Source organism: Hydra vulgaris, chromosome 06, assembly GCF_038396675.1.
Source record: "Hydra vulgaris chromosome 06, alternate assembly HydraT2T_AEP".
Taxonomy (NCBI): Eukaryota; Metazoa; Cnidaria; class Hydrozoa; order Anthoathecata; family Hydridae; genus Hydra; species Hydra vulgaris.
Window position 1 is genome coordinate 19,432,501 of NC_088925.1, and position 23,645 is coordinate 19,456,145.

A 23,645-nucleotide genomic window follows, 5' to 3' on the forward strand; every position below is an offset into this window, starting at 1 on the left:
AGTATAATTTACATTTTAAATTGGCTAAAAAACGTTTATTACGTGGTGCGGCATTGTTTTTATAATTTTTTCAACAATTAAATTCAAACTTTGTTATTTAGATTTATAATACAGTTTGAAAATATATGTATTCAAAATAAGAATAGAATTACTCATTTTATGCACGTTTATTATTTGTAATATTTTAATCAGAATAAAATAAAATGCTCCTTAAGTTATGACTACAATTTATTAACTTGTCTTCAAAAACTACACTTCGCATTTTTTTTACTTTTTTGAAAAATTTGGAGATTTTATTGCGAAAAATGTTCCTTATGTGCAGTATCAATGATATTCTGAAAAAATCAAACATGTGCCAAAATACCTTACATCATTAGTAAATACGCGGTTATCAAGTGGTCTTTAAAAACAAATCATTAACAATTAAGAAATAAAGAGGTTTTTTGAAATTTACCAAAAATATTGATTTTGTAACATATCTGGTTTTTGCATATCACAATTCAATATTTTTTATTAAATGAAAAAAAAAATTTTTCAATATCTAAAAAGATTTCTTAGAAGCTTCTTCTATAGTTTATCTAATTAATCTTTTTTTTTTTGTTTGTGTTTTTTTTCTTTGCTAAGAAGGAAAGATTATCAGATTATCTTTTTTTGGTAAGGCTGGTGGAGCTTTTCCCAAAAATCCTGAAAGCAGAGCGAACTCTGTCAACTGATATCAATCTGTTCTGTTTTTCCTCTTTGCTGTCGTAACGATGGATATATTGCTGCATCATGCCGACGGCTCTTTCCGAATGGTCAATGACAACAAAAGGCTATTGGCATAATTTTCAAAAATTTTAAACAAAGACTGTGTATGCCAGTATTGCGGTGGAAGTGAAAGCCAGTCTTTTATTCTTTCTTCACTTAAACCACCAAAACTAAACATGAGGGAAGAAAACTTATCTACCAAAAGGGGCTAAGCTTGGTGGATCTTTCTCAGTACTAGCATTTTTTTCTATCTCCTTTCTGATGTCTTTCTTTTTTTCTTTTTTATTTATTTTTAAAGTGTTCAGTCTAAGGTATTTTAAATGAAAGAATTGCAGCCGCAATTTTTTTTTTATTTATGCGAAGGCAAATCCTCATCTAATAGAGCTAGTGGAATCATAGTTGAGTCCAAGTACCAAGTGTGCTTGTAAAACGAATCAAGCACAACATCAACTGCTTTTGGATTCCAACAAATATTTCGCAATTGATGCATCTGACAAAAAGCTATAATATCTAAGTTAGGGGCCTTTGACATATTACTCGATTCTAAATACCACTTGGCATAAAAACGGACCACAAACTTCGCGATAAGCTTGATTTCTTTTACAAGATTATTGTTTTTTTGAACAAAGTTAAGTTGAGAAAACAAAAGCTCTTCTGTCTTCATGTTTATCTTCTCCTACTATCCCCTTTCTTTCTATATATGCTTTTCAAAAGTTTAAAGTAATCTTCAGCAGCCTTTTTACTTATATTACCACTCATCTCCTTCCAGTAAAACTTGCACAGATCACTTGGGGCATAACTAAAATTAGGATTTTCAAATAGACTCTTAAATTTTTGAAATAATAAGTTTTCTGGTCCTGCAGTCAACTCATTTGTTGTATGTTTCCAAAAATGCACCATTCTTAATTCTGTTATGTGATACCTGCATGCTATTTTTTAAAGATATGTATTTAAATTGTTGGATATCTTTATGATTGGACCATTTTTGATCCCGGAACTTCTTGCAGTTGTATCAAAACAAAGACATCCTACTTTTAATTTAAGTTTATATTCCTTTAATAGGTTCATAATACTTGTATATTGATCCTCACCAGAAGAGGAAGTTAAAGGAGGAACACCTAGTAGGTGCGTCTCACCCTCAATGTTCACAAGAATTTCCAGGCTGTCAATCTTGAACTTTTTTCCTACATTAATTTCATAAAGAGTTTTTCCATCAAAATGTATAACACATGGATAAGAAGAAGCTTCTATTGCATTTTTTATATCCTCTTTTGCTAAGGTAAGGTTTTTGGTAAGGTTGACATATTTTCATTTGCTAATTTCATCTTTCTAAAGGCTGTTGATTTACTGCAATGTATATCTGTACATTCAACACTAGCTTCAGTTAAAATGGCACTTTAGCAAAACATCACTTAACGAAGCCATTAGGGGAACGTTCCCAGCATTCACATCTGTTGAAATTTCTGCAGCTACTGTACAGTTAGATTGGTTCTTTTTGATAATAGTTACTAGGCTCAAAATCAGAATCATAAGACGAATCAGAGTTTGATAATTAGATTTTGTTGATTGCACATTCTTCGTTCTATTTTTCTTTCTGTTACTCTCTGCTGTCTACAAGGATAAAATAATATTAATTATAAAATGTTTTATAAGAAAAGTATCAATTAATACTTTTAATTTTTAAGTTTTACCTTTCTACAAAATTTCTTATTCTCTAGGTCAAGAATAAACTTTCTTTCTCCTTCCTGATCTTCCTCAAACATTAAGTCTTCGAGCTTATCCTTGTCAGATCTTTTTTTGTCGGTCCTAATAATATTCTTAAAATCTGACTTGCCTACCCAAAAAACCTTTTTTAAGTAATTCTCAAAGTTTTTCTGATTTGTTAAATCTTTAGGAGAGCCTCTTTTTTCGTTTTTTTTTTAAATAAGAATACTGCTTGTCAAGTTTAAATAAGATTTTTTAATAGTTGAATGTCACTAACAACTTCAAACCCTGCTTTTATCCAAGGTTTCTTACATTCGCTAAAACATAGTTACAATCCAAATTTTCACATCTTTCAAAATTTTTACAAAGCGAGCACGTAACCAAACTGATTTTTTTGGTTGGTTTTAGGCAGTATAGATTGCAGGTATGCTAGATGTTGTAGAATATCCATGCCTGCTGGAAGTTGAATATCTAAATGCATACTTGTTTCTGTTCATTATATTTTATTGAGATAATTTAGATCACTCTCTCTCTTAAATATATAATATACATTAAATTGTTCAAATTTCTTACAAACTAGTAACTGTAACTGTAAGTAACTGTAATCTGTAACTTCAGGCTTAGCTGCTTTAATAATAAACTTCTTTTTTTTTATTTGATCTTGACTTAGATTTGTTTTCAAACTTGCACTTTTTGTTTCCTTTATACATATTTATTGTAAAGTTTAGTATTTATCATTATCATTAATCTAAATAACCAAGAATATATTTGTAAATATTATAAAAGCTGGAAAAATACTTATTGTCTTATTTAAATATTTGCAATATTTTATATAGTTTTATTTCACTTGTTAAATGATATATACAACACATTTTATCTTAATTTTTTTTTCATACTGCTACTTATAAAATTAAAAATATTCTAGTTATAAGTTAAGAACATATTCTTTTGTTTGGTAATGGTATTTAACATACATAAAATGAGTAATTCTATTCTTATTTTGAATACATACATTTACAAACTGTATTATAAATCTAAATAACAAAGTTTGAATTTAATTGTTGAAAAGGTTATAAAAACAACGCCGCACCACGTAATAAACGTTTTTTAGCCAATTTAAAATGTAAATTATACTGTTTTTTGAAAAGAAACAAAAAAAACCATACTTTTTTAATCAAAAATACAGATATTTATCTAAACCCTGAAAAAAATTTATTATAAATATTCATGCTAGCCTTGCCCTCAAGACACTTAAAGTAATCTGTTTTTGGTCATTTTTGGGTCCTTTTTTTTCCAAACATGTGCTTTGAGGGCAAGGAAAGAGTGGTTCAATGGCGCTGAAATTTTTTGTGAGTAAGTTCAAACATACTTGCTTCAAATCTAGACAATTTGGTTTTTCAAATTCTAAAATTTTTTTTTTCTGAACACCCCTTATGTGCAGGGACGCTTTGTTGTGCATGCTACGTGAAGGATTCACAAGATTAAAGGCATTATATATCAACACCACTACCATGGGATCCTTGTTTATCATGCAAAGCCAAGTTGAATGGAATTATTTCCAGATAATTAATAATAATCCATTTCCAATAACTACCTATTTCAACAAAAAAAATGATCCTAAGCACACAGCAAAATGTAATAAAATATGTTAAACAAAAATGCTTTCATTGGACTGGTTGCCTAGTCAACCACCTAACCTAAATCCAATTGAAAACCTATGGTCAATACTCAAAGATAACATTAAAAAAAGAACATGCAACAATGAAACTAGTCTTTTCAACCGCATTCAAGAGGCATGGAGTAGCTTAGACCCAATGTTATTAACAAGGCTTGTTGATAATATGCCTTGGAGAAATAAAGCAGTCCTCGCTGCAAATGGTGCTATAACAAAATATAATAGAGTGTAATAACTTTGAGGCCTTTTTTCTTATTTAATATATATATATATATATATATATATATATATATATATATATATATATATATATATATATATATATATATATATATATATATATATATATATATATATATAATACTTGTATAAGCATGTATATATATATATACATATATGTATATGTAACTTGTTTCTCCGCGCAGCGGCCTTGTTTGTCAAGGTTTGTGTTTCGGAGTTATAGAGTTGAGAGAGGGTTATAACCACTATTAAGTAACCTCCTCATCTGTAGTGGCTTTATCGGCCTTGAGGAGGTGAATAACAAAAAAAAAAAAAAAAAAAAAAAAATATGTATATATATATATATATATATATATATATATATATATACATATATGTATATATATATATATATATATGTATATATATATATATATATATATATATATATATATATATATATATATATATATATATATATATATATATATATAATAATACTTGTATAAGCATGATTTATATATATACCTTAAATACAATCACTCATCAAATGTTGTTTTTTTAAATTTACTTAAGAGTTTTTTTTTTAAAAAAACACAAATATTCTTGGTTTAAAAAACACAAAAATTCAGTTTACTTTGGCCTTGATTGTAGATGCACTTAACCACCATGAAATACAACAAAAAACAACAAACTGAACAATCCTTTGTAGCTTAGTAAGTTATTGTTTAGCGAAAACTGTTCCTTTAGTTAGCTGACTGATTTCCTTATTAAGCAGTACAAGTTACGAGTAACAATTTTGACACCCACCATACATTGTACAAAGCACCTGTTTTATTAAATCCAATCAATTAAATCCAGAAAAAAAAACACATTTTGCCTATTACTTACTATTACATACAACAATGTTAATTGAATGAGCTCTTTATAATAACTTGTCTGTTAAATTTTTGACTCATTGCTTCATGGAAAAGATTGGTAATGAGATCTTTAAAATATATCAAAGACTGTGAAATTTGAGGGGTGCCAAGATCTTTAGTAATTGCATAAATTAGATGCTTAAAGGTTTTCTTAAATCTAAAAACCATACCATGCAGTCATTATTTAATAGCTTATAACACTGATGTTAATTTAATTTTAAACATTACAACATATTTTACTTAAGAATATTTTAAAGCTTTGTAGCCTAAAGATTTGAATTACTTTTGAAGGAAACCTTTTAAAAAAATTTTGATTTAAGTTATAGTTAAATACACCTCTGTTTCTTTCCCATTAAAAGATAATTTATTATTAAAACTCTTCAATAACTTGGGATAATTTCAAAATAGTATGTGATATAAACACAGTTGTACTGGTTTTCAGGGTTCCTTTTTGAGAATGCTGCTTAGTTTCATAACTACATCCAAGTTTATTTCCATCAAGACAATCTTCATATGTTTTCATTAAAGTGTTGTTAGAACATTTTAAGATATTTGATTGCCGTTCTTCTTTTTTATAGATTCAGCAAATTTTCAATATTAAATTTAAAATATTTTATCTATCTACTTTTTTTGTATGAAACTGAAGCTGAATTGCCGCTTGTCAGCAGTTTTGTATTACCCATTTTTTACATACCTATTTTTTTATATACCATTTTACATTTATATATATATATATATATATATATATATATATATATATATATATATATATATATATATATATATATATATATGTATATATATATATATGTATATATATATATATATGTATATATATATATATATATACACACACACATAAATATATAAGTGACAAACCCAGAGTTTATTTAGCGATACCGCTTTTTTATCGACAACATTGGATGGGGGGAGGGGGTATGTTCTGAAGATTACTGACCCCTTTCTCCTCTAGTTAACACTGGTACCGCGACAATAATTTTTAGTCATCATTTTAATCATTTGTGTTTATCTTATTATTATCAGAAGATAATGAGTTGATTTAAAGGCATTTCTTTGATTACATGAATTTACCGTGAGATGCAACCAAGTTGCTTGAGTTACAATAAGAAAACTATTTTACTTAAGAATTTAACCACGCTATTTGTATATAATTATTGAAAATTGTTTAAAGTATTTTAATATTTATTAACTATATTTTAATAAATTTATTCTTAGTAGTCATTAATATTTTAAATAACTAGTAAGTAAATGTTTAAATACTTTAAACAATTTTTAATCAATATTTACATTACATAATACATTTACATATATTAAATCATGCAATATTTGTAAAATTAACAAAATAGTTTACGTCTTGTATTCAAATAACTAATCAAATAAAAAACATAAACATTTAATAAACATATTTACTATTGTTTTAATTTTAAAATTTTAATTTAAATATTAGAAAATCTGTTCATTTAACTTTTACTAAAGGTTAATTTTTAAAATGATTTCAAAGCGCCTTTTAAATTAAAGATATTTAAAGAAGAGATAATTACGGTAAACATAATTTATTAAAATGATATGTTTTTTGATGAAAAAACATATTATATTTTGAAAAATATATTTTATTTTTCTACTCATTAAGTATAATTTAAAAAAATTACGCTTAATAAATAACTTACATTTACTATGGATTTTTTTAAATATTAAAAACATTGAAGTTTAAAAACAACTAGATCTTAATAAAACTTTTATTAAGTTATTGTAATCGTTATTTTTATTTTTAGTCAAAAAAGAATATGGAAAAGAAACAAAACTTTCTGAAAAAGTTTACATTTCGTTTTTTCATTTTCCTTGTATAAACTAAAAAGAAAGATCAAAAGTTTATTCATCTAAAAATTAATTTTGCGTGTAGTTTGTGTGTAGACTGAAATTTGTTACTTTTGTTCATTTATTATCAAAAGCAGTTCACTCTTAACTGCCAACTAACAAAAGTTAATTTTACTATGAATCGATATTTTAAAATTGTTCTATCCTTCGAAAAAGCTAACTTTTCATACATTTCATTGTTATAAAAGTTTGTAAGAAGTTTTTAAAAATAAGTTTTGTAACTCATTTTTTAAAATATTCAGTTAGTAAACAAAGGACAGTTATGTAACAAAAATCAGGTGAAAAAAGCAATTGCTTTTTAATTCATTTATTCTTCAGGATGATAAAATGAATTAAAAGGCAATTGCTTTTTTCATCTAATTTTAAAATAAACTGAAACTTATGTATATACTACTGCATTTAAAACCGAAAAATTATTTTTCTACTTTTAATAAAAGAGCAAAAGAAAAATTAAAAGATAAAATAATTTTAGGAAGATTTTTATTTGGGCGCCCATACCGCTCCAATGGCACTAAAACAGGTCTGGGTTGGTCCCTACACACACACACACACACACACACACATATATATATATATATATATATATATATATATATATATATATATATATATATATATATATATATATATATATATATATATATATATATATATATATATATATATATTTAATTACTTTTCAATAAATGATTAAAATTTTGATAGGTTTGGAATTTGCAAATGGACTGCTTTTCAAATCTAAAAAAAAAAGTCATTGAATATGATGTACTTCACTTCTGGAATGTAATCTTGAATGTGATCTTGCTTCTGTGATAGCTATAAAGTGCAGCATTGTAGATAATGAATTGTGAATTTTAACACAAACAAAATTTAGTTATTTACACTGATAATAATTGAAATATTATTCCTATAATGATAAATGACACTAATTTTTCTGAATTCTCAATTTTATGCCTTCTCAGATCATCTTTCACTACTAACCTCTTATGAAAATTATCCAATCAATTGCAGAGTTTGCATCTGTTAAAGTATTTTATACTCTAATATGGCTTTTCTAATGACACTTTGATCTTTCAGACAAGATCCAAAAATGCATTGTAAATGTAGCTGGACCTGCTCTAGCTGTCAGGCCAGTGGCTCTGCCCTAATGTTGCAAGGTCTTTACCATTTCTTACAAACATTAGCGTGATTGCTTTCATCTTGTTCCATCAACCAAAACTCAATCTCGCATGACTCGCCATTCAGCAAAGTCACATTCTTTTGTTGTAACTATTTTTTTATATTTAGTAAACATTAAATTTAATACATATTTGAAATATATATAAAGTCAACTCCCGGTTATTCGAACTTCCAAGGGGAACAAGAACTTACTTTGAATAACCAAAAGTTCAGATAACTAAAAATCTTCTTTAAAGTGACCTATTTCAAATTACTAACAAATTTTAACAGAGACAGAAAGTATTTGCTAGTTTTTGCTGGTTAAGTTTTTACTTTCTGAAAAACAAATTTAAAATGAAAAAATAAAATATTTACAATTTAAAATTTTTTAAATTGTATTTTAAAAAATCGTCTATTTTTTCAGATTTAATCTTAATACTAAGGGGCTCACTTAAACAAGATATCGCTGAATTTTATATTTAACTATGAAAATTAAACTTGTTTACATGATAAACGGGCAAGGGAGGATAATTAAGATCACAGCTAACTTCAGCAATATCTCACTCAGGTGAGATGATTTTTTTCCCATATAAACACAAACAAGTGAGTCAGCCCTGCTCTTGAATGTAGCTGATTGCATAAAAAAAATCATACTATTTTTTTATAAATCAATGACATTTTAGATTTAGATTGTTTTTAAAACAATCAATTAAATGAAAATAAAAATGGCTAATTAAATTTAAATTTTTGTTCTAATGTAAAGATTTATTTTTTTATGTTTTTATTTTTTAGGTTGGCCTGGTTAACCCGGCCAGCCTGATTCATATAAACAGCCCCTAAGAAGACAATTATTTTATGAAACACTACTTTAAAAATTACGAAGTATGATTATACTTGTTAACCACCCACCATTTAAAACAATTAAGGTAAATAGTTACAAAAAAAATAGTTAAAAAGTTACATTAAAGTTAAATATAATATAATCATCTGGGAAATTTTTCTTTTAGAATATCTTTGAAGACTTTTCTTTGCTCTTTTGAGTTCCAGCACTCAGTTGCACATTTTAAAACTATGTTACAGTAATGTTACAGTAATCTTACATAAAACGAGATTTTACTAAATATATATTTTTTAAGAGTCCTATTATAGAAATTTGTCTCTAAATCTATTATTCATTCATTACATTTGCTGAAAAAACTTATGAGAAAGTAAATAAAAACATGGAAGTAATCTAAATAAGTAAAGCAAAACAAAAAAAAGACACGTATATTAGTTAACAAAGCAAGTTAAAGTAGCATGTCATAAATAATAAATATATTTTATTCTTTTTTAAAAATTAAATGTTTTTATTAGATTTCAGTATATGCATTTTCCAAATTACATCATGATTGATTGTAAAACCTTGTTTTTCAAAACTCTTTATTGCAACCAGTAAAACATGATTAGCAAGAAGTCATTTTGGGAAATCATGACAATTTGGTTGTTGACCAGCCATTATTTTCCACGCTGTGTATATATATATATATATATATATATATATATATATATATATATATATATATATATATATATATATATATATATATATATATATATATATATATATATATATATATAGATATATACATATATATATATATATATATATATATATATATATATATATATATATATATATATATATATATATATATATAGTTCTATAGATTGTTGCATTTTGGAGTACGGAAGGAAAACAATGATTCTTATGCCAACAAATACGTCACTTTAAATTACTTTTGACTTTCGTCCAACATTTGCGTGTTGTCAGAAAGTTAAAACCATTAATTTAATTACAAATTAATCATTTGAACATTGTTCAATTGAACATTGTTCTAATGAAATTGTTTAAAAAAATCCGCAAAAACGCAAATTTAATTGACCAGAATGTTTTCAAAACATTCTGAATGTTTTTAACAATATAAACAATGTTTTTATTTTTACTTTTTTTAATAAAATGTTTTTATTTTTATTTTTTTAAATAAAATGTCTTTATTTTTATTTTATTTTTTACTGTAAATCATGCACGGAGTGTTGCTACATCAACTATCTTATACCCTGACTCGCAACAAAGTGCTGCTACATTGACTGACAAATAGCCTGACTTGCAACAGAGTGCTTCTACATTAATTGACAAATAGCCTGACTCGCAACGGAGTGTTGCTACATTGATCTTATAGCCTGAATGGCAAGAGAGTGCTGCTACATTAACCGAGGGTTTGGTTGGGGCAGGCAGTCTATCAAGTAACAAAAAAAAATTCCAGTCTTGTATTTTAATTTTTACTTTTTGTCAACAAAACTTTCTGACAACCAGTTTAGAGTTACATATATATATATATATATATATATATATATATATATATATATATATATATATATATATATATATATAAATATATATATATATATATATATATATATATATATATACATACATACATACATACATACATACATACATACATACATACATACATACATACATACATACATACATACATACATATATATATATATATATATATATATATATATATATATATATATATATATATATATATATATATATATATATATATATATATATGTAACATATATTTTAAGAAAATAACTCTTATAACAAAATTATAAATCTTTTTAAAAAAAACTCTTACCATCCACTAAACTTTGTAAGTGCTTCTCCATTTTACCCTGGGCAATTGTCAAAGTGTTGCTGTCAACAGATTCTAAAATGCTTAATAACTCAGTTTTATTTTGTACTTTCAAAACTAGCCATGAAATAGCACAGTCTTGCAGTGCTGATTTTTTCTTTTTTATTATATTCAAAATAAGGTTAATATCATCAGGAAAACTTAAATATGGCAGCATAGTTGTAAAAGCTGTCATACTTATGACACCCTGATCATTAAAAACTGCTTTGCGAAGTGGATCAAAAATGAGCTTCATACAATCTTCATTCAATTTGAGTTTTTGAGCACCAACAGAAGCAGATAATATATAGTATGGCATTTCTTCATCTTCAAGACCTTTAATAATAGAGCTTACTCTGATATCTTCTGGTATGAGATTAGGATATTGTAGTAAATTTGAAACCATCTGAACTTCATCGTCCCAGTTTTCCTCAATTATTTTTCTTATCATTTTAGTATCTCGGTCAGATAGGCATTTTAAACCGTTAGCGAAGTATGCAGACTGGTTTACATCTACGGCCAAAAGAAATTGACCTAGAAAATAATGAAAACAATAATGACAATAGTTATGATAAGTAACAATATATGTTTACCTACCTTTTTGCAATTTATTGATGTTCGTTAAGAAAATTTTATTTTTAATTAAAAAAATTTTTTAGGGTGACCTATCTATAAATGTAAAGATTAAGAAAAAAAACAGAATATGGCCTTAGCAATCATTCTTTTACTTTATATATTATATATATATATATATATATATATATATATATATATATATATATATATATATATATATATATATATCAAGGTTGTTTTGTGGGGAAACAATGCACTTGTAAATTTACAAGTGCATTGTTTCCTCACAGCCTCACAAAAATAATTACTCATTTAAATCAAGAAAATTTATTAAATAAAAAATCTGAATTAATTTCTAAATGTAGGCACGAAAATAAATACCTCTTAAAAAATTATAAAAACAAATGAGCAAACTAAACTATCCCCATTCCAAAGAAAATTACTTCATAATTACTTTCTGTAACTTCCCGTTAACAAAAAAAATATAGTAATTAAAAATATTTTATAATAATTTATAACTTCCTGTAAAATATTTTTTTCTATAAATTGAATTTTTTTTGAGATTTAGTAACTCTTCCTGATGATCCAGCAATGGTGAAACTTCAAGTCAAAGATAAAAGTTAGATAAGTGTTTTTTACTAATTTATATATACATATATATATATATATATATATATATATATATATATATATATATATATATATATATATATATATATATATATATATATATATATATATACATATATATATATATATACATATATATATATATATATATATATATACATATATATATATATATATATATATATATATATATATATATATATATATATATATATATATATATATATATATATATATACATACTTTAATAAAACTTTTCAAACTTGAAAAAGCAAGTAATTACAATAAATGAATTATGAACTTATAATAAACAAATATTACATCAGGCCTTGTTTTAAACAAAAAAATGTTTAACGCATTAGCTTAATGCGATATTTGATGTCATAAAACTCTTTATTTTTTTATTTTTTAAAGACATTAACTTTTTTAAATTACTGCAACAATATTAATTACCACAAAACGAGTTGAATGTTATTTAAAGGCTTTTTTATATTACTATAAGGGAATATTTATTTTCTTTTATAACTTTTTTTTTTTCAATATGTAATAATTAATTTCATATTGCATTTTTTAAAAAGTTTGATATTAACAAATTCTTACTTTTCTCGACATTTGCATAAATGAATTAAAATATGTTGAATTTTGGAATTTTTAAAATGATTATTTCTTAAATTTCTAATTGTGATTGAACCATAATTCTCTTAGAAATGCGATCCATTCAAAATATTAAATTAGAGCTATTTATAAATAATCTTATAGATATTTATCCAAATGCCATTTTACTTTGCTAAAATTTTTACCTATATATATGCTCCACAAATACCAGTATTTTAACTCATTGATAACATACACAGATAGTTAAAAAGTTAAAAAAAGGACTTAGTCTATATGTACTTTATTTGTATGGAAAATAAAAAATCTCAATGTAGAAATAATTTTTCAAGTCAAAATAACAAGCACTTGCTTAGCTGAAGTTTTTTAACAAGTTTAAAAGAAAACTAGATGGCAAAATCACTCATCTATAAATTTTTATTAAAAATCAATTCAATTAGTTAGAAACCCAAGAATGGTTGTGAAAAGTTCCCTAGAGCTTTATGCTCCTATCTTCTAATAATATAACATAAGGCATTTTATGATATGAACTAAGGAAATCGAGCTTAATGCCCCATGGGGTATTAGGCCCCATGGGACATTAAGCTCCATTTCCTTAGTTCAAGAAATGCTGCTACATCGACTGATAAATAGGTTGAAAATGCAAGGAGAGCTGCTACATTGACTGATAGTTTTGGCTTGGACAGGCAATCTAACAGTTAAAAAAAAACTTTCGACAAAAAGGACTTTCTTGGTTAGAAATACTCCTTAGGTGCATAAAAAATATGTCTTACTGTATGGAACCAAAAATGATTAAATTTAGGCCAATATGAGCAAAATTCAAATATTTTATGTTCAAAAAAATCTTAAGTCTATCTAGACTCAAGCAAGACTATCTTAAGTGTATTTATATGGAGTTTTTAAAATGTTATTTCAAATTCTTTTTTAAGGTATTCTATCTTTCAAGTGATTTATTGTTTAGAAAACAAATTAAACTTATTGAGACAGTATCACTAAATAATATCTAGTAAGTTTCTACTAGAGTTCTTCAAGAGTAAACATCTGACAAATTATGCCAGATGATATTAATTAAACAGTTAGCTATAACATATTCAATATTATTAAAAATGTTAAAACTCATCGCAAGTAATAATCATTTTACCATAATAAGCTAATTCTGAAACTCTATAAGTTTAAACTCTAAAAAATACCATTCAATATAACTTAAGGAATAAGTGACAGGCTTATATAAACGACTTGTAAATAAAGGACTAAAAATTCTAGAAACTGCTCAGACAATGGTGAAGATGTCCACCTGATATATAATGGAAATCTTATTTTCAGCAGAACTTTTGAAGCTACTATGGAATGTAAGATACTGTTACTTGATGTCAGGGAATTTTAGTTTTAATTTATAATTTATGAGCATGCATGAGTATATATATATATATATATATATATATATATATATATATATATATATATATATATATATATAAAGTTGCATGTAAATGCTATTAAAAGTTATTTTAAATGATAACATTATTTTTAGGGAGTGATACTGTCAACGGAGAGACAAGACCTTAAGATTCAAATGAAAAACTTTAATAAATATCCAAAATTTGATGTTGATAAAACTAGTGTTGGTGCAGCAACACCTTGAAACCTCAGTGATTGTGAAAAATTTAAACCTGTTGAACTTGAAATATCTGGCACTAACGAGCTTATCCTAACTCTATATGACACAATCCTAAACAAGAAGAAGAATCTTGATGAACTAAAAACGTTAGAAAATGTAAGTTAAACACAGGTAAGAGATTTACTCGTGTACAAAAGGATGGTCCAATTAAGAGAAAGAAAGTTGTGGTCAAGGGTAAGAAAATGTGAAAAGGATGTGGCAAAAAAGTTTGTTTTAGTGTGTAGAAAATCTTACAGAGTAATATCATAAAGAACTGTTTACTTCATATTGATCAATGAAGTGTATTGATGAGACGCGCTAATACATTATGGCAAGGGTAACTGAGAAAAAAAACAAAACGGAGAAGGATAAGGGAGCATGTGGAAAAGGAAAAAAGCAGATACTGAACATTTACATACAGCTTTCCTTACCAAGAAAATGATGTTTTTGAAATGCATATCTAGGCCTATCACAGCAAAATTACAGTAAAAACAGTAATGACAAAACGAACTGCTATAGGAGATGTAAAGCAAGATTTAAGTGGTTGCCCCAACAAACCAAAGAAAAATAGCAATTGAATTGGAACAAAATGTCATTGATTATATTCAGACATTTTGAATTGTTGAATACCACTACATGCAATGCACAGAAAAATTATAGTTTTTTTCTTATGAGCTTTCAATTAAGGAAATGCATAGACTCTTTATGAAGTACTGCAGTGAGAAAAATCTTGTTATCGAGGGATACAAGATGCAAAAAGTTTTTAGATAACTTGCAAAAGTTTTTCAAACAAAATAGAAAAGAACGATGAAGATAATTAAAAGTAAACAAAAAAATTTTTTTGCGAAATAAAAATTTGCTCAAGCTTATAAAGAAGAAAAGATGCAATAAAAACATCGTTGATTGTAACTGCACTTTTGACTTACAGCAAGTTCTTTTATCACCATATGGTACAAATGAAGCTTTTCATTATTCCAGACGTCTGCAAAATCATAACCTTAATGTTACAAAACTTGATTCTTAAAAGACATGTTCATTTTTTTGAAATGAGAATCAAGGGGAAAAACCTAGCTGTAAAGTGAGTACAGGAGTATTTAAATTTATTGAATCTGAAAGCAAAAAGAAGCAACACAGTTTTTTCTTTTTTGAGATCAATGCGGGGGCTAAAATAGAATGATGAACATGTTACTTGATGAGTTGAACCTATTCAATATAGACTTCAATGAGCTTACATTCTTTGTACCAGAACATAGTCAGAGTGACAATGGACTCAGCTCACTCAATAATTAAAAAAATCTACTTATCTATGCAATAAGAAACAAAAATAAAACAAGCTTTGAAAAAAAACACCTTTTATAACTGTATATTGTTATTATTACTATTATATCATTGTATAAACTGTGTTAAATCATATTACAATCAAATTTAAAAACTAAAAAGCATTTCGATCATACTCTGCAGTATTAGGAAACAAATACTTTAAGATATATTAAATTCAACCAAAGCAAAAGGTGCAAAGGAATCTAAACCAAAAAAGGTTATGTGTGTCAGTATTGTACAGCTAAAAGTTTTAAAAGAAAATCCTAAATTCTAAAAATAAATGATCTTCTCTCCCAATGCAGCTAAGGTTATATTCCAAAATATCATTATCATTTATTTTGGTTTGTTGTTTTTGTTTTGGAAAAAAAAAAAAAAAACAACCCAAAAGTCATAATAAAGCAGGCCATCAAATAATTGAAAAAGATTGTGCAGAGCTCATTTCTACCAATAAGAAATCAAAGTATGCATTTAGCTGCAGCTAGACATTACAAAATACTTTTCAAATAAAAGCTTTGTTACTTGTTTTATTTATTTTACTGTTTACTGTCTTATTTATTTAAGTGTTATTCAAGTTTGTTAAATGTTAATGATTCTACCACTAAATTGTTATTTTGAAATTACTTTATTAGCATTAATCAACTAACCTAATAAAATAACAGAGTAATAGTTGAATAATTGCATAAAATTTATGGACTTAAGATATTTAATTTGTAGAGTTTTCCATATTTAAGTCCTTTTAATTCTCAAGTCAATTAGACTTTTTAAATTCCATAAACTTTAAACTGGTTTTATATATATATATATATATATATATATATATATATATATATATATATATATATATATATATATATATATATATATATATATATATATATATATATATATCATATATATATATATATATATATATATATATATATATATATATATATATATATATATATATATATATATATATATATATATATATTATGAAAAATAATATAATTTACTACAAACAGACTAAAAACAATTAGGGTTAACCTAAAAGATTAAATGCAGTGATAAATTTAGAACTTTAAATGCCTTTTTCTAAGAAAAGCAAAAATGGACTAAAGTCTTGTTTTGCAGCCACCGTTTAAAGTTTTTAAACTTTTTCTACTCTTCTAAATTAATTTTTTTTTAAAACACAACATTTTACGGCAAAAATTAAAGACAACCATACAAGATTATATATATACATACACATTAGGGGTGCTAACCCCTTAACCAAACTATTTTGATTTGAAGCAAATATGTTTAAACTAACTCCCAAAAAAATTTGGGCACCATTGAACCACTCTTTCCTTCCCTATATTTGGAAAAAAAAGGACCTCAAAATGACTAAAAACAGCTTATTTTAAGCGTCTTGAGGGCAAGATTATTATAAATACTTTTTATAATTTTTTTTTTCTTAGACATAAATATCTAAATTTTTGATTAAAAAGATATGGTTTATTTCTCCCCAAAAATAAGTATAATTTAAATTTTAAATCAACTTAAATTTAATTACGTAGAGCGGCATTTCTTTTAAAATCTTACAAAAAATTAAATAAAAACATTTTTATTTGAATTTCATAGTAATGTTTAGAAATGTATGTATTCAGGTTAAACTTACTTTTTCTATGTACGCTTAGTAACTAATTTGAATTAGAAAAATCTATTATTGTTATCAATACAGTTTTATAACTTTTATAAAAGATCATATGAATATACTATATGTTTAAGATATATCATGTTATTTATACTACTTAAAATATAAAGATATATTATATAAAGTAGCTTAGCATATATTTATATATTAGGCAGTACAGCGTTGCTTTAATATAATTTACAAATGTTAAATTTTAAGTTGATTATTTAAATATAATTATTAGTTCTGGACTTCAGAATTATAGGACATCATCTCCATTTCCCCCAAGATGAAATTAATAATACAAAAGTTGTGTATTAAAATCTTTCATCTAGGGGTAAATATTATTATTGTCGAATTAGCATAACATCAATAGTAGCCATGAAGAATATAACACTATGTCCACTTCCATTCAGAGGTATATGACATTATCTGGACATAATGTTGTATGTACTGTAAAATTGACAAAATGGAGTTGATGTCCTTTATCTCCAAGGTAAAGAGTTAGTAATAATGATAAATAGTAATAAATTGCAATGAAAATGTACAAGGGAATAGGAAGCCTGCATTAGTTAGCTAAAAAATGTTAGCTGAGATCTAATAAAAAAAGTAAATATTATTAAATCAGGAAAATTTAGGTAACTTCTATTTTTTAAGAAACTTACTTTAATACATTTACATATAGAGAAAGAAAAAAAAGAGATAAAAAAAAAGTTTAATCTAAATAATCTCATTAGAAGTAAAGTTTTACTGTTAGAAATTGAATCAGAGATTCAACTTCTGACAGACATGGATATTTTACAACATCAAGCTTACCTGCAATCTAATCTGCCTAAAACTACCAAATAGATTAATTTAGTTATAACTAAACTATTAGTACACTTTAATATTAATTTAGTTTAAGCATTTTGGGCATACCAGATTTTATAAAACATGACATAAAAAATTAGGACATAAAAAAAGATCTCCCAATTATAAGCTTGAGGATTTGATACTTTTGGAAGACTTGGTTGGAGTAATAAAGTTCGTATATAGGACAAAGGATATGAAGTTTAGTAGAAAGATTTAACTTTACAACTAAAAATATTAGAAGATATTTTTGTTATTAATTATTTCAGTTGAAATTAATTTTTTTTATGCTTGTAGGCAGCAGAAAAAAACAGAAAGAAAAAACAAACAAAGAAAGTGCAATCAACGGAGTTTTATTATAAAAATGAACTAAGTTCTAATACAAGTTCTGATTGATTTTTAAAATTTAATTTTTGAGCATAGTGGCTATAACCAAAAATAATCACAGCAATTTAACAGTAATGTAGCAGCAGAAATTCAAATAGATGTGTATACTGGGAACATTGCCATTATGGTTACGATAAGTGATGTTTTAACAAATGTCAAGCAGAAGTGACAAGTGCCATTCTGAATGAAGCTGCTGTTGATCTTTGAGATATAGATTGTGATAAACCATGCTGAACATTTTTAAATTAAAAAGGTGAAGTTAAGCATTTTTAAACAGGAAGAAAAAAAAAGCAAAAACTGAAAAAGACCTACCAAGTTTAGTGTTTTTGATAGATAATTTTTCTTATGTTTAGATTTCACGGTTAAACCCAAAAAAAATAAAAGACTTACTTTTACTGCTATCTCAGTACTGGCAGAGGGCACCAAAAGAGGGGTTGGGGGCAAAGGGAGCAGTTTGCATCGGGTAGCAAATGTTTTTGGTGCTCCTAAGTACTGGTATATTCAATCTTTGTTTAAAGTTTTTGAAAAACATGCAAATAAAATGCAAATATAATTCGAAGTGAGGCTTGTTGATATGATGCAACAATATAATGATAATTACAACAACAGAGATAAAAATAAAACAGACTGCTTTCTGTGTCAAAGTTCGTTCTGCTTTCAAGAGCTCCCCCAGTCTAAGCAAAAAAACTGTCAGATAGTCCTCTTTAACAAAGAAACAAAACACACACAAAATCACATAATTTATTACATAAATTATAAAAAGAAGTTGAAACTTCTGGAAAAATCTTGTCAAATTTTTAAAATAAATTGTTTATGATAAGTAAAACTGTAGTTATAACATAAGAGCATGTTATTTTATTCTATCTAAAATATTAGTAATATTAAACATAAATAAAATGAGCAATTTTAATCTGGTTCTGAATATACATTCTTAATATATACAAAAAGTGATTCAATGGTGCTCAAATTTTTTTGGAGTTAGTTTAAACATATTTGCTTTAAAACTAGATGGTTTGCTTTTTTGAATTTCAAAAAAAATTTTTATATGTAATTATTTTATTTATATTTAATATATATATATATATATATATATATATATATATATATATATATATATATATATATATATATATATATATAAATATATATATATATATATATATATATATATATATATATATATATATATATATATATATATATATATATATATATATATATATATATATATATATATGTATATATATATACACAGTGGTTAAAGTAGAAAAAGAAATCAAGTGGAATGGTGTTAAAAAGTTCAAAGCGTGTTCAACAGAATGCGGAATAACCCCTCTTCTTTCTAAATTATATTATTATAGATCATTCGAGTTTTTGCTGAAGACGTATTTTTATTTTGGTGCATTGTTGCTGTATTTCGAGGTCTCGGGTGATGACCAAAATTACTATTTTTGACCACAATTAATTGCTTATATCATCTGCCTAAATAAAAATGCTTATATTTGTAAAAAAAAAACCGATGTGAACTCATTATTAGTGTTAAAACGTAAACAAATTAACATAAACAACTAATAATTATGTTCAATATTAAATAAGTATTGAATACAATAATAAATACTATCAAATAGTTATGAATGTTTTTAAACACTATAGCAATTTCAAAAATGATTTTATTTTGGTTTGTTTATTTATTTTTCTACAGGGTCCTTCCTCACAATCAGCTGTTCGTCTACCTATATTCACCCATTTTTTTGCATACTCTTTTGGCTGGAAATCTTTTAGCGGCGGACCTTCAATGCTGTAAACATCAACAATGATATATGTTTTATTGACAATATACTTTGTACATCTGTACAGATGATGTTCATGATTGAAAAGCCCCTTTCACATTCTGCATTGCTTACAGGTATAATCATTGATGAAGAAAACAGACATTTTAATCTTAGCAATCTGAGTCGCTCTAATGTTTGGAAGATATTATCACATGAAAAGGATACATGTTTTTGACCATTAAAATGATCTTTAAAGTCTCGAAACTTCTGCTTTGTTATAGAAAAATCCTTAAGCAGAAAACTGCATAATCCTTTCAGAAGAGTTTCCAAATATTCTTGGGAAATTTGTATTTCATTTTGTTCATTTCGTGGCCATGAATATGGTTCAAAGTATTGCTCTGATTATGCTATGATAAGATTTTCACCATTCTATGCGAGACTTAAAACTTATTACCAGCTGCTGATAGAAAGTGGCCTGATCAATTAAAAAAAATCCTAGTAAATTGTTGGATAAATAAGAATCTGAAAATCCATGCCGACTAAGACAGTTTAGGACCTGAGTTGCAATTTCAGTAGAATTGACTGCATTCAACTCTAGTAACTCTAAAATTATGTTAGTTGGAAAATCATCAAATGTATAACAAAGGTATATAATCGAACAAGCTTTTCCAGATGAATTTGTGCTTTCATCAGTTAAGATACTAAGCAGACTGGGGTTTTTCTGAATGTAGTATAATTTTTTTTTTTATTTGCTCACTTATAAAATCAATTATGTCTCCACAAATAACATTTGAATATAACACTCTGCCAGCTTTAACACCATTTAACTTCTGTAGATCAATGAGTTCAGGGTGGTCAGTGTAGGGTCTGTTGTTTTTAGCAACATAGTACGCCGTTCTAAATATGCATTCAGTTTTTCTAAGTCTGCATGATTACTTTTTGCGAAGTTTGCTATCAAATGCTCACCTTTTCTGAGTTCGAGAAGTATGCAAGCTTGCCTATGGGCTTCAGAAACTTTGTGTTTACATATTTTCTTTCTTAATGATGTTAACTGCGAATCGCGAGTTTCGCCATAAGACACGGAGCACGCAGTCCATTCCTTGAAATAATTTTCTGGCTTTATTGTATCGCAAACAGAGCATCCAATCTTTCCATCAATGCATAATAAAAAACTATTTTTAGCCTTGAATTCATTATATTGTATAACTGTCCAACATTTAGGGAAATGATTGCTGCCCACATCGTAACAATTTTTGTCAGATGAGGCTACTGAACTATATGATTGTTGAGACATTGATGATAAAGAATTCGTCAGTAGACTACATGATTGTTGAGACCATGATGGTGAAAAACTCATTGCTATCATGCTAGTAAAACCAGTAACTTGTAACGACGCATGATCTGTAATCTGCATGATTGCGCCGCCAGGCGCAATGTTAATATGTAGTTCTGAAAGTGGAGGTCCAGGCAAAAAAAAAATTTGACAAATTTTGCTGTTTATATTTTGTAGCCATTTGCATTCTTGGAAATGGGGATGTATTCTTTATTTAACAATGAATCAATTAAATATGTTCTGAAAAAGTTTTTAGAGGGATATTTAAATAAAAAATACTAATAAGATAATGTTATTAATAATAACAATAGAAATAAAAATAGACAATACAATAAACAAGAATCTTTTTAAAAAATGTATTAACAAAAACAACAAAAAATATTAACAAAAACAATAACAACTAAACTTCAATAAATATGAAAACTGACAACATATATGTTAATGCATAAATATTGCACGTTTTCTAAATCAATATTTATTAATTTTTAAATATTTTTTTGTTATATATTACTTACTATACAACTATTATAAATTATACTTTTTTATATAATTCAGTATCTATATGTTTTTAAAATCAGTAATCATTTATTATTCAGTATTTTTATATAATAGTGGCACTTAAAAACATCTGATAATTATGCATCAACCTAATACTTATTGCCAATAATAAACAAAAATTTAATACAAAAAAAAAAGAAAATAAAAAGCATAAAAAACTTCAGCCGTGTCAATTAGGATCTTTAAAAATTTAATTAAGGCCATAAAATTATTTGAAATTATTATTGCTGGAAATTATTTTTAAAAATCTTAACTTTTAAAATTAAATATTCAAATTGTTTTAAGTTCTTTTGAACCATCCGTACCATCACTTTAACCCCTGTATATTATATATATATATATATATATATATATATATATATATATATATATATATATATATATATATATATATATATATATATATATATATATATATATATATATATATATTTATATAATATAGGGTTGCCAGATGCACGGTCGCCTAAAGGAGGACATAGAAAAGCCAAAAAGAACATACCTAATTTTAGCAATACCTAATAACAGAAGGTTTTTGAGGTTATGGGCACTATTGGCTTTTTTTAAAAAATCTCACAGTACTGACACCGGATGAGAATAAACAACAAAGTATAATACCTGTTAATGTTATATAAGAACAATATAAGTTACAGTACACAAAGATACTGGGTAAATTTAGTATTATAAATTATTATTTAATAATAATAAACAGAAAAATATAAAAATTGTCGCAAAAACAAAAAACATCCTAACAATTTTTAAAATTATCTTTAACATGTTTTTTTGCAGGCTACGCATCTATTTAACCAAGTTGTTGCAAATTTGGGTTATTTTATCCCAATTACAAATTCAATTAAAGCTTTTTCAATTAAAAAAAGAATGTAACGTTTAGGTGTACAGTGTTATAATATATTAAATTATTTACAATGATATATTTGTCAAATATCATGTTTTTTGGAGGGGCCAACTTACAGCAGAACTTATAGGACCAACTTATAGCAGAAGACTTTCGTTAGCAAGCTTATATTTATTAAACTGTTAAATAATAAGATTCTTTAAATTATACTTGGTGAGAACAATGCCCTTTACAGAGTCAACTGATGATGACAAATTGTATTAAATGCTAAAGTTGCATCAGCTGCGTGGACTTTTTGCAATTTCTTTGAGTTTTTAGATTGAAAAAAGGTATCAACTTATTCGATGACACAGACACTTTGATTAGATTTTTATGTTTCTCACTGTTAACATG

The 23,645-nt window shown here is 25.7% G+C and overlaps 1 protein-coding gene across 3 annotated transcripts in view; it reads right to left on the reverse strand.

The window, feature by feature from the left end:
• LOC100199092 (uncharacterized) overlaps window positions 1-23,645 on the reverse strand; it is a 44,860-nt gene that overhangs the window by 7,977 nt on the left and 13,238 nt on the right. For all 3 annotated transcript variants that reach the window (XM_065799468.1, XM_065799467.1, XM_065799469.1), the window contains one exon: window positions 11,013-11,582. In XM_065799468.1, coding sequence (XP_065655540.1) covers window positions 11,013-11,582 — 570 coding nt within the window. The remainder of the gene's footprint in view (window positions 1-11,012; window positions 11,583-23,645) is intronic.